The sequence below is a fragment of the Polyodon spathula genome, chromosome 8 (genome assembly GCF_017654505.1).
Source record: "Polyodon spathula isolate WHYD16114869_AA chromosome 8, ASM1765450v1, whole genome shotgun sequence".
Classification (NCBI taxonomy): domain Eukaryota; kingdom Metazoa; phylum Chordata; class Actinopteri; order Acipenseriformes; family Polyodontidae; genus Polyodon; species Polyodon spathula.
The window spans coordinates 15797673-15813439 of record NC_054541.1 but is presented as its reverse complement, the minus strand read 5'-3'; the positions used below and the strand labels follow the sequence as shown (position 1 = coordinate 15813439).

At 41.1% G+C, this 15767-nt stretch overlaps 1 protein-coding gene across 2 annotated transcripts in view; it reads left to right on the top strand.

Moving 5' to 3' along the window:
- LOC121319513 (PHD finger protein 21B-like) overlaps positions 1–15767 on the top strand; it is a 106545-nt gene extending 90778 nt beyond the window's left edge. For both annotated transcript variants that reach the window (XM_041257013.1, XM_041257014.1), the window contains 4 exons: positions 4754–4912; positions 7073–7145; positions 9551–9654; positions 10354–15767. In XM_041257013.1, the coding sequence (XP_041112947.1) occupies positions 4754–4912; positions 7073–7145; positions 9551–9654; positions 10354–10629 (612 nt within the window). In that variant the 3' untranslated portion in view covers positions 10630–15767. The remainder of the gene's footprint in view (positions 1–4753; positions 4913–7072; positions 7146–9550; positions 9655–10353) is intronic.

Genomic DNA, 15767 nt, shown 5'->3' with positions numbered 1-15767 from the left:
TCTTCAGTTTTGCATGCCATGTTGTTTGTAAACAGTGGGGATGTGTGATCTGGTCCTTGGGGTGTGGAAGGGGATCATGTAAACACCTGACTGGTTTAGTTTATACAGTACCGTGAAAAAGTATTTGCCCTGACTGATTTTCTGCATTTTTGCATATTTGTGACACTGAATGTTATCAGATCTTCAACCAAAATCTAATATTAGATACAAGGAACCCTGAGTGAACAAATAACACACAATTTTGATACTTATTTCATTTATTTATTAAAGAAAGTTATGCAAGACCCAATGCCCCTGTGTGAAAAAGTAATCGCCCCCTTAGACTCAATAACTGGTTATGACACCTTCAGCAGCAATAATTGAAACCAAACGCTTCCTCTAGTCATTGAGCAGTCTCTCACAGCACCATGGAGGAATTTTGGCCCACTCCTTCATGCAGAACTGCTTCAACTCGATGATATTTGTGGATTTAAACTACTTGTTTCAGGTCCTGCTACAACATCTCAATGGGGGTTATGTCTGGACTTTGACTAGGCCATTCCAAAACTTTAAATTTCTTGTTCTTCAGCCATTCTGATGTAGACTTGCTTGTGTTTTTTGGATCATTGTCTTGCTGCATGACCCAGCTGCGCTTCAGCTCCAGCTCACGGACGGATGGCCTGACATTCTCCTATAAAATTCTCTGATACAGAGCAGAATTCATGGTTCCTTCAATGAGGGCAAGTCGTTCAGGTTCTGATGCAACAAAGCATCCCCAAATCATGATACTACCACCACCACGCTTGACCGTTGGTATAAAGTTCTTACTGTGGAATGCAGTGTTTAGTTTTCACAAGACATAACAGGGCCCATGTTGGCCAAAAAGTTCCACTTTTGACTCATCTGTCCATAGAACATTGTTCCAGAACTCTTGAGGATCATCCAGGTGCTTTTTGGCAAACTTGAGATGACCATTCATGTTCTTCTTAGTGAGCAGTGGTTTCCACCTTGCTACTCTGCCATGAATCCCATTTTTGCCCAGTGTCTTTCTGATGTTTCTGAGTCATGAACACTGACCTTAGCCAAGACGAGAGAGACTTGCAAATCCCTAGATATTGTTCTAGGGTTCTTTGTGACTTCCTGGACGATTTTACGCCTTGCTCTTGGAGAGATTTTGGCAGGACGGCCACTCTTGGGAAGATTCACTACTGTCCCAAACTTTCTGCATTTGGACAATATGGCTCTGACTGTGGTTTGGTGGAGCCTCAGAGCCTTAGAAATGGCTTTGTAACCCTTTCAAGACTGATCAACAACTCAACAACTTTTTTCCAGAGTTCTTCAGGAATTTCTTTTGATCGTGGCATGATGTGCCTCTAGAACCTGTGTGCTGACAATTTCACTCTGATGGTAAGGGCTAAAGCTAGTCAGATTTATATTGGGCAGGGCTGGCCCAAATCAGTCCTAATTGTTAACCAAAGTATTCAAACAGCTGACCGTAATTAACCCTTTAATTGGGTTGAGTTAATTAGGCTGCAGGGGGTGACGTCAGACCAGAAACGGGAACCAACACAGAAGAGATAGCTCCACCCACGAGGTGGAGCCGCAGGCAACCCCAGGCGATGCAGAGAAGCAGGCAACCCCATGCGATGCGGAGCAGCACAACCCCAAGCGATGCGGAGTAGCAGGCATCCTTGGGTGAAGCGAGGCAACAGGCATCCTTGGGCGAAGCGAGGCAACAGGCATCCTTGGGCGAAGCAAGGCAGGTATCCCCGGGCAGTGACGGAGTCATGACCAGTCGTGGTGCTGTGGTTGGCCACAGTGGCAGTGACGGTGCTAGCCGTCATTGTGGCCGCTGCGGCCAGGCTGTTTTCCACCATGTTCCCCTCAGCAGACTATGCAGGGACTGCTGACGAATGCCAGCATCACGTCCTGGTCCTTCTGGTGAAGGAAGAGGCAGCTCCTGTTGCTCTCCCCCTGGTGGTGATGGAGGCAGAGGCAGCTTCAGCTCCTCTCCTCATGATGGTGATGGTGGAGAAGTGATACCAGCAGGCATTCACCCTTTGCTGGTGGAGAGAGATCCAGTAGGCATTCACCCTCTGCTGGTGGACGGGGACCCAGCAGGCATTCACTCTCTGCTGGTGGAGGTGGTGGAGGCAGAGGTAGCTCCTGCTGATCTGTTCCTGCTGGTGGAGGAGGTGGAGACAGAGGCAGCTCTTGCTGCTCTGCTCCTGCCAGTGGAGGAGGCGGAGGCAGAGGCTGCTCCTGCTGCTCTGCTCCTGACAGTGAAGGTACTGGAGGCAGACACAGCTCCTGTTGCTCTACTCCTGGCGGTGGAAACGGTGGAGGTGGGAACAGCATGTAGTCTCCTGGTGACGAAGGTGGGAGCAGCGTGTAGTCTACCCTTGTTAACGGGGACTGGTGCGGCTCTCCCGCACTTGCAGGGGTAGGTGATGGAGGCAGAGGCAGCATCTGCTCCTCTCCTCTGGGTGGTGACGGTGGGGGAAGTGATACCAGCAGGCATTCACTCTCTGCTGATGGAAGTGGGAACAGCTGCCTCTTAGGCTTTGGATTCCTGCGGTCCCCCCATCTGGGCGCTGGACTCCTGCGGTCCCCCCATCAGGGCTGTGGACTCTCGCGGTCCTCCCACATGGGCAATGGAGACCCTACTACCTGGGCAGCTCCACACCTTCCTCCAGGGAGTTTGGGGTGTGTTCCCTCTCATAAGCCTTCCATCGCTCCCTGTCCATCAGCCACAGGACCCGGATGGCTATTGGCATAGACTGGGCCTCCAGCCTTCTGCCTTTTAATATTGATTTTTTCTTTTATTTTTTGTAATCCAAAAATACTTTTTTCCCCCCCACACACACAAAAAAAAAAAAAAACAGTAGTCCTTTTTTTCCCCCAGAAAACAGCGGTCCCTGCTCAGGTTTGCGTCTAGGAGGCGCTAGTAATCCCACCCTCACACCACATGTCACAAAGATGGCTGCAGTGGGTGACGTCAGACCAGAAACAAGAACCAACACAGAAGAGACACACAGAGAGCTGGAGTTTTGGTGAAGCTGAGTGCTTGCTTGCGCTCAGCATTTTATGATTAAACAGACAGAAAATAAAAGGTTTGAGGACAAACAAAACACAGGACACGGCACTTGAGGTCAAAATAAATGGACAAACAAAACGTACTACGAACAGACAAACATGATGAGTTAAATTAATTTACGTTTTTACTTTCTCCTCTCCACACCTATTTGCCACTCACCGAACACACAACCCAGAGTGAGTGAAAACAGGTTGCTTTTATGCAGCTGTACAGAGACGCGATTGATAATCTCGGTACAATTGCATGTGAATTAATAAAAGTGCAATTCCCTGTGCTCACAAATTATTACATTTTACCTGCACATGAAGTGCTGTGCAATCCTCATGCCTAAATACAAATACACATTTTAAACACTTGTGTGCATAACCCATATTATATCCTGTGTACCAGTTACAGTACACCAACATTAACGCACTACATGCAACATACAACACAGAAATACACACAGGGACGGGGCAACATTGCCACAGGGGGCAATAACTTTTTTTCACACCTGAAGATTGCATGTTTGATTACCTTGCACACCAAACAAATGCAAGAAGCACCAAACTTTGGTGTTATTTTTTCTCTCAGACTCCCTCTATATAATATTACAACCCACAAAAAGATCTGACCAAATTCAACATGAAAAATGCAAAACTCAGACAGGGGGCAAATACTTTTTCACAGCACTGTATATTAGTTTAATAAGAATTAGTTTAATTAAGCATTTTTTTACAGTGAAAAAAATACAGCCCTAACTATATAGTATATCGAGGCTGGCATTTAATATGAGCCAGTAATATCTGGTATTCCTTTATGCTTTCTGACCCTGTGTGTGTATGCAGGATGACACTGTGTTTCCTGTGTGTACAGGATGACATTGTGTTTCATGTGTGTGCAGGATGACATTGTGTTTCCTCTCCTGTGTGTGCAGGATGACATTGTGTTTCCTTTATGTGCAGGATGACATTGTGTTTCCTCTCCTGTGTGTGTGCAGGATGACATTGTGTTTCCTCTCCTGTGTGTGTGCAGGATGACATTGTGTTTCCTTTGTGTGCAGAATGACATTGTGTTTCCTCTCCTGTGTGTGTAAGATGACATTGTGTTTCCTCTTCTGTGTGTGCAGGATGACATTGTGTTTCCTGTGTGTGTGCAGGATGACATTGTGTTTCCTCTCCTGTGTGTGTAGGCAGGATGACATTGTGTTTCCTCTCCTGTGTGTGTAGGCAGGATGACATTGTGTTTCCTCTCCTGTGTGTGTAGGCAGGATGACATTGTGTTTCCTCTCCTGTGTGTGTGCAGGATGACATTGTGTTTCTTCTCCTGTGTGTGTGCAGGATGACATTGTGTTTCCTCTCCTGTGTGTGTGCAGGATGACATTGTGTTTCCTCTCCTGTCTGTGTAGGCAGGATGACAATTTATTTCTTCTCCTGTGTGTGTGTGCAGGATGACATTGTATTTCTTCTCCTGTGTGTGTGCAGGATGACATTGCATTTCTTCTCCTGTGTGTGTGCAGGATGACATTGTGTTTCCTCTCCTGTGTGTGTGCAGGATGACATTGTGTTTCTTCTCCTGTGTGTGTGCAGGATGACATTGTGTTTCCTCTCCTGTGTGTGTGCAGGATGACATTGTGTTTCTTCTCCTGTGTGTGTGCAGGATGACACTGTGTTTCCTCTCCCGTGTGTGTGTGTGCAGGATGACGTTGTGCATGATGAACACTGTGCAGTGTGTAAGGATGATGGGGAGCTGCAGCCCTGCGATACCTGCTCCCGCGCCTATCACCCCGACTGCCTGGACCCCCCGCTCAAAACGCCTCCCAAAGGGATGTGGGTGTGCCCCAAGTGCCAAAAGAAGGTACGTGCCCAGGGAGACTACCTGTCACCCGCCTTCAGGGATTGACCCAGTGGTTATTTCAAATTTACATGGCTGTGATAACACATGTTTCTAGTTGGCAAAAAAATTATATATATATATATTATATATATATATATATATATATATATATATATATATATAATATATATATAAAATATAATATATTTATCACATGTTATTCACCCCCTTGGACTTTTCCACATGTTATTGTGTTACAACATGGAATCAAAATGGATTTAATTAGGAGTTTTTGTCACTGTTCAACACAAAAAAAGTCCATAATGTCAAACTAAAAAATAAAATCTACAAAATGTTCTAAATTAATTACAAATATAAAACAGAAAATAATTGATTTGCATAAGTATTCATTCCCTTTGCTGTGGCACACCTAAATAAGTTCTGGTGCAACCAATTGTCTTTAGAAGTCACATAATTAGTTGAATGGAGTCCACCCATGTGCAATTAAGGTGTTTCACATGATTTCAGGTTAAATACACCTGTCTCTGGGAGGTCCCACAGTTGGTTAGTACACTTCCTAACAAAAACTACATCGTGAAGACGAAGGAACATTCAAAGCAAATCGGGATTAAGGTTCTTCAAAAGCACCAATCAGGGGTAGGATATAAGAACATTTCCAAGACATTGAATATCCCCAGGAGCACAGTAAAGTCCATTATTAAGAAATGGAGAGAATATGGCACAACTGTGAATCTGTCTAGAACAGGCCATCCTCAAAAACTGAGTATGCGGGCGAGAAAAGGGCACTAGTCAGGCAGGCCACCAAGAGGCCTGTCGCAACTCTAAAGGAGTTACAGTCTTCCACAGCTGAGCTGGGAGACACTTTGCATATGACAACAATAGCTCAGGTGCTTGACAAAACTGGCGTTTATGGGAGAGTGGCAAAAAGAAAGCCATTGTTGAAAAAAACTCACATCAAATATTGTCTAGTTTGCCAGAAGGCATGTGGGAGACTCTGAGACAAAGTGGAAAAAGATTCTATGGTCTGATGAGACCAAAATAGAGCTTTTTGGCCTCAACGCTAAGTGTTGTGTTTGACGCAAGCATCGTGGCATCATCCTAAGAACACCATCCCTATCGTGAAGCATGGTGGTGGTAGCATCATGCTATGGGGATGCTTCTCTGCGTCAGGGCCTGGAAAGCTCATGAGGATAGAGGGCAAAATGGATGCAGCAAAGTACAGAGAAATCCTGGAGGAAAACCTGCTGAAGTCTGCAAGAGACCTGGGACTTGGGAGAAGATTTATCTTCCAGCAGGACAATGACCCCAAACATACAGCCAAAACCACACTGGAGTGGCTTAAAAACAAAAAGGTCAATGTCCTGCAGTGATCCAGTCAAAGCCCAGACCTCAATCCAATTCAGAATATGTGGAAAGAGTTGAAAATTGCTGTTCACCAAAAGTCCCCATCCAACTTGACGGAGCTTGAGCAATTTTGCAAAGAAGAATGGGCAAAAATTGCAGTGTCCAGATGTGCAAAGCTGGTAGAGACTTATCCAAATAGACTCATGGCTATAATTGCTGCCAAAGGTGCCTCTACCAAATATTGATTCAAGGGTTGTGAATACTTGTGCAATCAATTATTTTCTGTTTTATATTTGTAATTAATTTAGAACAATTTGTAGATTTTATTTTTCACTTTGACATTATGGACTTTGTTTGTGTTTATCAGTGGCAAAAACTCTTAATTAAATCCATTTTGATTCCATGTTGTAACACAATAAAATGTGGAAAAGTCCAAGGGGGGTGTATACTTTTGAGAGCCACTGTATGTATGTATGTATGTATGTATGTATGTATGTGTGTATATATATATATATATATATATATATATATATATATATATAGATAGATAGATAGATAGATAGATAGATAGATAGATAGATAGATAGATAGATAGATAGATAGATAGATAGATACATACACACACACACACACACACATACTTAATCATAACAAATTATATGAGTTTATACTGAGCTTGTTACCAACATACTTTGACTAATCAAGCCTGTATTAAAACCTGGAAAGTCTTATTTCCATCCCTGAACAATGTACCAATTCCAAACAGCTGCTTCGATCGTTTCAAAATCAATAATAAAAAGTGTGTTTGTTCAACAGGTGCTGAATGAAGACAGCATGGCGTGGCCTGAGAACCTGGCCATTGTGCACTCCTATATAACACACAAAGCAGGTATGAAGTGAACACACAAGACACATTTGAGCAGCACAATCTGCTTAGTCAGCTTTTTCATGTTTACTAAGTTGCTCTTGAAGGGAGAGAACAAGCAAAAAGAAAATTCTGGAAATATCATACTGCACCATAAAAAAAAAAAAAAAAAAAAAAAAAAAACTAAAAATAAACTGTACCTTCAAAATATTAAAATGTGTGCCTTTAAACTTTGGATTTGAGGTGGAATGCACTCTGCTGATGCATTTAGTGGTACAGGGAGATAAATAATGCTCCTCTTGCATAGCACTTTCACCCATTCCAGGTTTTACTATGAGTTTGATTAGCCACAGTGGATAGGTGACAAGCTCAGGTGTTTTATTAAACTCATAGTAAAACCAGAAATGGATCAAACTCTTATGCAAAGGGAGTCTTATTTCCATCCCTGTGACAAATTCCTCAGCCCTAGGGGTTTGACAATTTGAATTCATATTAAGTATTTATATAATATAATATATATATATATATATATATATATATATATATATATATATATATATATACACACACACTGAACAAAAATATAAATGCAACATGTAAAGTGTTGGTCCCATGTTTCATGAGCTGAAATAAAAGATCCCTGAAATTTTCCATATGCACAAAAAGCTTATTTCTCTCAAATTTTGTGCACACATTTCTTTACATCCCTGTTAGTGAGCATTTCTCCTTTACCAAGATAATCCATCCACCTGACAGGTGTGGCATATCAAGAAGCTGATTAAACAGCATGATCATTACACAGGTGCACCTTGTGCTGGGGACAATAAAAGACCACTCTAAATTGTGCAGTTTTGTCACGCAACACAATGCCACAGATGTCTCTAGTTTTGAGGGAGCGTGCAATTGGCATGCTGACTGCAGGAATGTCCACCAGAGCTGTTGCCAGATAATTGAATGTTCATTTCTCTACCATAAGCCTCCTCCAACGTCGTTTTAGAGAATTTGGCAGTACGTCCAATCGGCCTCACAATAGCAGACCACGTGTAACCGCGCCAGCCCAGGACCTCCACATCCGGCTTCTTCACTGCGGGATTGTCTGAGACCAGCCACTTGGACAGCTGATGAAACTGTGGGTTTGCACAACCAAAGAATTTCTGCACAAACTGTCAGAAATCGTCTCCAGGAAGCTGATCTGCATGCTCGTCATCCTCACCAGGTTCTTGACCTGACTGCAGTTCTGCGTCGTAACCGACTTCAGTGGGCAAATGCTTACCTTCGATGGCCACTGGCACACTGGAGAAGTGTGCTCTTCACGGATGAATCCCGGTTTCAGCTGTACCGGGTAGATGGCAGACAGCATGTATGGCATCGTGTGGGCGAGCGGTTTGCTGATGTCAACGTTGTGAACAGAGTGCCCCATGGTGGCGGTGGGGTTATGGTATGGGCAGGCATAAGCAACGGGCAACGAACACAATTGCATTTTATCGATGGCAGTTTGAATGCACAGAGATACCTTGACAAGATCCTGAGGCCCATTGTCACCTCATATTTCAGCATGATAATGCACGGCCCCGTGTTGCATGGATCTGTACACAATTCCTGGAAGCTGAAAATGTCCCAGTTCTTCCATGGCTTGCATACTCACCAGACGTGTCACCCATTGAGCATGTTTGGGATGCTCTGGATCGACGTGTACGACAATGTGTTCCAGTTCCCGCCAATATCCAGTAACTTCGCACAGCCATTGAAGAGGAGAGAGACAACATTCCACAGGCCACAATCAACAGCCTGATAACTCTATGCAAAGGAGATGTGTTGCACTGCATGAGGTCACACCAGATACTGACTGTTTTTTTGATCCACGCCCCTACCTTTTTTTTTAAGGTATCTGTTACCAACAGATGCATATCTGTATTCCTAGTCATGTAAAATCCATAGATTAGGGCCTAATAAATTTATTTCAATTGACTGATTTCCTTATATAAACTGTAACTCAGTAAAACTTTGAAATTGTTGCATGTTGCATTTATATTTTTGTTCAGTTTATACACACACACACACACATTATATATATATATATAGAGAGAGAGAGAGAGAGAGAGAGAGAGAGAGAGAGAGAGAGAGAGAGAGAGAGAGAGAGAGAGAGAGAGAGAGAGAGAGAGAGAGAGACACACACACACACACACACACTGCTAGTGGACAAAAAAGGGGAACACCTGGGTAAATGAGGGACACCAAGTATATTGAAAGCAAGGGCTTCCACACAGGTGAGGATCATGCATTAATTAAGCAAATAACATCCCAGCATGTTTAGGGTCGTGTATAAAAATGCTGGACAAGCCTGGTTGCCTATAATTATGGTTAGCATGGCTACAAAAGGAGACCTCAGTGACTAGGTTTTTACAGGGTCTGTTTTTGTGTTTGAACAGTGAAGGAAGAGGAGAAGCGGAAGCTGCTGAAGGAAAGCATACAGCTGAAGAGCGAGCACAAGCAGCTGGATGAGAAGGAGAGGCAGCTGGGCAGCTCAATCACGGTACACACTCTGCATGTATTCTGCTTTTGTGTTGATCACAAAACACACCAGGTTGCAGCACCTTGTTCCCACAGGCCACTTAAGAAACATCTTTGGGTGCATTTAGATTTCTCTATGAGATGAGCAGTAATTTTAAGACCTAAATATCTTTCCTATATGAAAGACTGATGGTCTTTATTCATAACTTGGATTCTCTCTGAAGTGCAGGACTAGGCTATATGTCAGTGATACCCATTTTCTTTCATGAATTGCATTGGAAAAAATAATAGTAATAACAAAAAATAAAAACTTTAACATATGCGAGTCTAACACTGGAATATATTTCCTTAGCTCTGTGGCCTGTACGTTTGTGTTATGTAATTCCTAGTGGCATGCTGAGTAATGAGTATAAACAAGTATCTGTAACTAGTATGCCAAAACCCTGCCCACTTCTGATGGTAATAAAATACATAAATCAAATCTAAAATCACTGTCAAGCACTGTCTGATAACCCTTTGGGTGCTGAAATGTGTTTTACGCCACTTCCAGTTTTAGCCCCACTGACATCAGAGTGTGAAAGGGGTTCCCAGTACTATGATAAGAGTACTGGGAAACCCCAAGCACTTCCTAACATGACCAATCAAGAGTATTACTGCACTGTCCTCCCCTGTACTTCACTCCTGAACAGACTCACTCCAAAATCTGTTATTTCTGTTACAGAAATGTGTGGATTTGAAAAACAGCCTGCTGGCGGTGCAGAGGGGAACGCAGGCCTCCTTGGATCGGCTGAAGGCTCTGATCCGACTTATCCAGAGAGACCAGGTGATCCAGGTGACCATGACTGCCACCACCACAGCGGCCTCCCCTCTCCTCACTATCCCCTGGATCAAACCACCGAGCTGCGGCAGCCCCCCCTCCGTCTCTGCCACCAGCGCTGCCAGCAACCCTGCCGGCGCCCTGCAGAAAGGCCTTTCTCAGGCCCAAGGCAACAACTGACACATCCGGGGGGGGAGCCAAGATAAAAACCGAGCAACACGAACATCTTCTCAAGAACAATGAACTCTTTTTATAGGTCTGAAACACCATAGAAATCTAAGGAAAAATACTAACCAATGCAGTTTATAGACAACTAGTTTATAGACAAACCCACAAGCAGTTTGTCCATGCATATTTTGTAACTCCGACACCTTCAGTGCTTACGAGATTTTTTTTTTTATTCTTGGCCTTAATGTATTTATGAATTTAAAAAAGAAAAAAATGGCCGATAGAAAAAAGCAACTAGTATTCAGTACGGCAGACGTTTTGTTTTTAAAAAAAAAAAAAAAAAAAAAGGTTCTGCACATAGTGAGAGACACAAACTAGTTATTAGTAACAGTAGTTATTAAAAAAAAAAAAAAAAAAAAAATTGGAAATGTGGGACTGTCCTTTTCAATCTGATTAGATTCATGTAATTATTCTCTCCAAGTCTGCCATGTGTATTCAGGTGAAAAGGGGCTGGGGGAAATGTTTTCATTGTGTATGTATAGATCTAAAGAGCCTTCAAACAAAACAAAGAATCTTTTTTCAGTATTATAGTTCAGATATTTAAAACAAACGAACAAAAAAAAAAAAAAACACTGCAGAAGTTTGCATTTGTCGTGAAAATGTATTTTCTTGCTGATGCCTGTCGATTATGCGAAGTATTGAAGAGGGATCTTTTTTATTTTTCTTACAGGTCCTAACTTGCTGTCGATGTATTTTTCTCAATGATTTCGTGCAAAAATGTTATTGTTTCTGCTTGCACCTTATAGTAGATATTTTTTATGGCAAGCCAAGTGTTCATTATTCTATGTTTTTTTTTTTTTTTTTTTTTTAATATACTTTTGCCAGTACAGAAAATATGCCAAAAAAACTTTACATTTTTGTACTGCAGTCTTGCTTATCTGCTATTGTTTCACATTTGTTTTTTAAAATTGTAAAATAATAATAATGATATGAATTTATACACCTGAGGTGTCGCTTGCCATAAAATATCCATTATACGGTACAAAGATATACTGCCTCACGTGAAACATCTGGAGGTTTCATTATAAATATATCAGAATTTGTTTTACTGGGGCTGCAAAATGATGAAGGTTTGTATTTTGTGAAGACCTTCCTTTACTTTTTTTGTTATTGTTGAGCGAGACAAATTCAACAACATTTGCTTGTTTTACTAGTTAGTCTTCCTGATAAACAAAGGGACAGACTGGGCCTTTTCTAGGCCTCAGGCCTATTGTTTATATTTTAAGGCTTTTCTCATTAAAGCCTTTCATTCAGACTCTGAGGCCTACATTGGTAGGAAGTGTTAGGTGACCTTTTTTTTTTTTGATGTTGTTTTTTGTTAAACGATAAAGAAGAAAAAACGCTAGTTTGATTTATTGGTAATTTTTTTTTTTTTTTTTTTTTTTTATATATAAATATGCAGTATCCCTTGGGTGCAAAAAAGAGTAAGGTAAACAAAGTAAAATAACTGTTGAGAAAGGTATAAAACATACAGTAAATGATAGTCTGCTTTCTGTGGATGATCTTTTGGGTATTGGTATGATGGTTCTGCTATTTTTACTGTTTGTTTTTTTTTTTTTGGAGGGAGAGGAATCTTTATAATTGGTTTCCGAAGGCTACAAATGAATTACAGTGGGGTTATCCTAATGACAGGTTTCAAAGTACTGTCCTACACATCAGCAAGGGTCTACCTGTACTGTCTTCACACAAAATACGCTTTAAATCCCCATAAACCCATACTGAACATTGCCACTGTTAATATAATATGGATTCACCCTGTTTATCACACAACTGCAGGGCTGTTAGAAAGAACCAGTATCCTCTGCGTAATCATCCTTAACCTCACCCCTTAAAACAATTCATACGATTTGTGCCATTGTCATCTACATCTATCTGTAGCTCACACCTTTGTCTATATATTTCTATCATTTTCTTCAGATATATAAAACCAGCGATAATTCCTTGAATTGTCTGTAGATTTCTGTAAATAGTTATAGATTTCTATAGCCAGGATTTATACTCGAATTATACTTTCTGCGGTAAAACTATAGAACTTACTTATAGAAATGTCATGGCCAGTGCCTTTGTCAGTGTTATTACATGTTAATCTTATTGCCCAAATCTCAAAAAAACTCAAAAAAAGAAAACATGATTTTATATGTAACCTTTTCACAAAAGGGTTGCTTTGTTCTGGTTTTGAATTTGTATATAAATGACACACAACAAGAGCAATAACTGCTAGTTCAGCAAGGCTCTGAACTTAACCACCTAAGAGCTCTCTGGTGTACTCTTCCTTTTCAAAGAGTGGAAAGAGAAACAGGCAGCTTTGAAACAACCAACTGGTGTGGAGACAATACAAGAAGGCTGATGAACCTACAGATGTGCTACTGCAGAGTATTTGATGTTTAGAAGCCAGTTCAGAAGTTTTGCTGGGTATGTAGGACCTAGGGGTTGGTTTATGCAGAAACAAGCACTGAAAGTCATGCAACGCGACTATGGCAGGACAGCTATGATATAGAGTCACCTTGTGCTTTCCTTGGTGATCAGTGATTGACTTGGACACTAAAAGGTCCTGTCCTGAGAAGGTTCCAATTACCATGTTTGTAAAAAACAGACAGACTGACTGTGACATAATGTGCTGTTTCTATTAGAACCGAGCCTGACTCGGAGCAGACAGCCCACATGTTTTCTGCAGCAAGGATTCAAAGATTGTGCCTGGGTTACAAATAATGAATGTCTGCAAAGCTGCATAGCCCTCAGGTCTGGCTGTGATCAGGATTTTAAGTGGAAGCTCTTGTGAACAGTTGCTACAACCTAAATGTACAGTTGGAAATGGGGCTTGCATTTCAATATCCATTGGTTTATCAATTACCAGTTAGATTCAATTGTGTAAAAAGTTTACACAAAAAGCTCAGTAACTTTAACCTTAGACTGAGTATTGAAAAAGATAAATCAAATATCTAATCAAATTGTATTTATAACTAGGGATTTATTCTGGATGTTTAGACGGTATAATGTACCTAAACTGGTGTTAACTGAATATGTGCTAGTGTTCTCTCTAAGGGTTTTCCGTTTCAGCAATAGCCAACAAAAGAGACAAATACTGTAGCAAGAATGCAAAAAGTTTTAACAATTTATGCAGCAATTATTTCGGGGTTTTTTGGGGGTTTTTTTTAACGCAATTAAACCTTACATTAATATATAAAACCAGCTGCCACATACCAAAATGTTAGGTAACTGTCTGAATAGGTCTTGTCCCACTGTAAAAGAAACAATAATTTAACCAGAACACAAATCCCTAATCTTAAAAGCAACATGCTGACACTGACTGTAACCACAAGTATTGTAATCCATTCAAATCTTAGAAACCTTGCAGTATGGGTGTAACAGAAAGTGAGTGAATCTGGAATCTGGAAACACTACCCATCACTCTCCACCACCAAGCACTTGGGGATGTACACACGTGATGTGAGATTCTTTTATTGCATATCATCCAGTCTGGGAAAGGCTTTCCAGTTCACCTGCGGTCTCTTCAGATCGAAATTCCTCATCAAATGGGATACTGCACTACAGTTCCAAGAGCATGAACAAAGTCTACTGAAGCTGCGACATGAGGCAAGCCCATTTAAAACAAAATAAATTACCATATCAACGCAAAATGAGAATGTGCCCTTAAGCAGTCGTATTTGAAGCCAGTTGATTCCTTCGATCATTTTCCCAACTCCGGGAGAAACTGTGCAGCACTATACAGATCTATTTTATTACACTTGACGCTAGAACAAGATTTTTTATATTATTTTATCAATGAACAATGATGGAAATATACTACAGTTATTGTTTGCCAATTATGCACTGTGTTGTGGCTTGCCAGGTTCAATGTGTTTTATTTCCATGGCGAGCTGAAAAGCAAGAAGACATTGGAACTGGAGAACGGAACTTCAGACGGAATTCCTCTGGGACTGTTAGCTGCAGTGCTTTTAAAAAAAAAATGAAAAGGAGATTGTCTTTGGGATTGGGTGTATAGGAAACAAAAGTGTTTGTTTTAAATATGCCAATGTACTTTTACGTCCTTATGATGCATTAAAAAATTGATTGATGGAAGTTGCCGATCTGTTATGTGTAGTCTTGCTGCTGCTTTTTTTTTTTTTTTTTTTTTTTTTTTTTTTAACATACTAGATCTCGAGTGCAGGCTTTTGTTTTGTTGCAACTTTGTAATAGGATCACCCTAAAATACACCATTACCTTAATGAGGAACTTTCTTCACTTTTTAGTTTCTGCTTCTAATCCAAAAGAGATTTTTATGATGCTAAAGATATCAATAAACAATCTCTCTGCTTTCCGTTTTTTTTTTAAGTAATGTTCCTTGTTCCCAGAATATGGCTTTGGGGACTAGAGCGTTGCAAACAAGATCACAAATAAACACTTAATGGGCATGCTATGTACTGTATATTAAAAATATCCAGTTGCTCGCACAGGTTTTTGGTTAAAAACCCATATCCACTGCCTGTAGCAGACTGTGCTCTAGGATTGATGCTGCCCCTAAGCATACAATTCCCTCATTTAAATCTGTCGAGGGTGACCTGCATTATAGAATTGATTTGTCCCAAGGCCACAGCAATTCAAGGGCTGCACCTGTATTTGCAATCTGTTTTTACAGCTGAGTAGACTTGAGCAATGTTGCTGCTGTCATGCTGTTGGGAACAGCACAGTACATTTCTAATATGAATTTAGTGTGCTAAACCTGGCTTGCATGTAGCTTAGAACTGGGAGTGGCAAGTTCCCATGGTATAACAATAATGGGAAAACAAGTGAGGTTTATGAAGAGGATTCCAGGGGTTTACAGAATTAGGCTAATCACAGGGGTCCCATTCACCTGACTTTAAAGAATGGTTGACTTGAGGATTTGAGAAACTGGTACGTGAAACACGTAGCTGATTCAGTGCTAATGAAGAGGACTGATTTAATTTAAGGAAGTCTGTCTTTAAGGAATTATGTCTTCTATACAACTAAGAAGCAGAATTAAAGGAAACCTGATTTGTTAGAGAAAGGGGCTTGTTATCTGGAGATTCCCGGTTCAATCCCAGCTCAGCCACTGATTTGCTGTGTGTGAC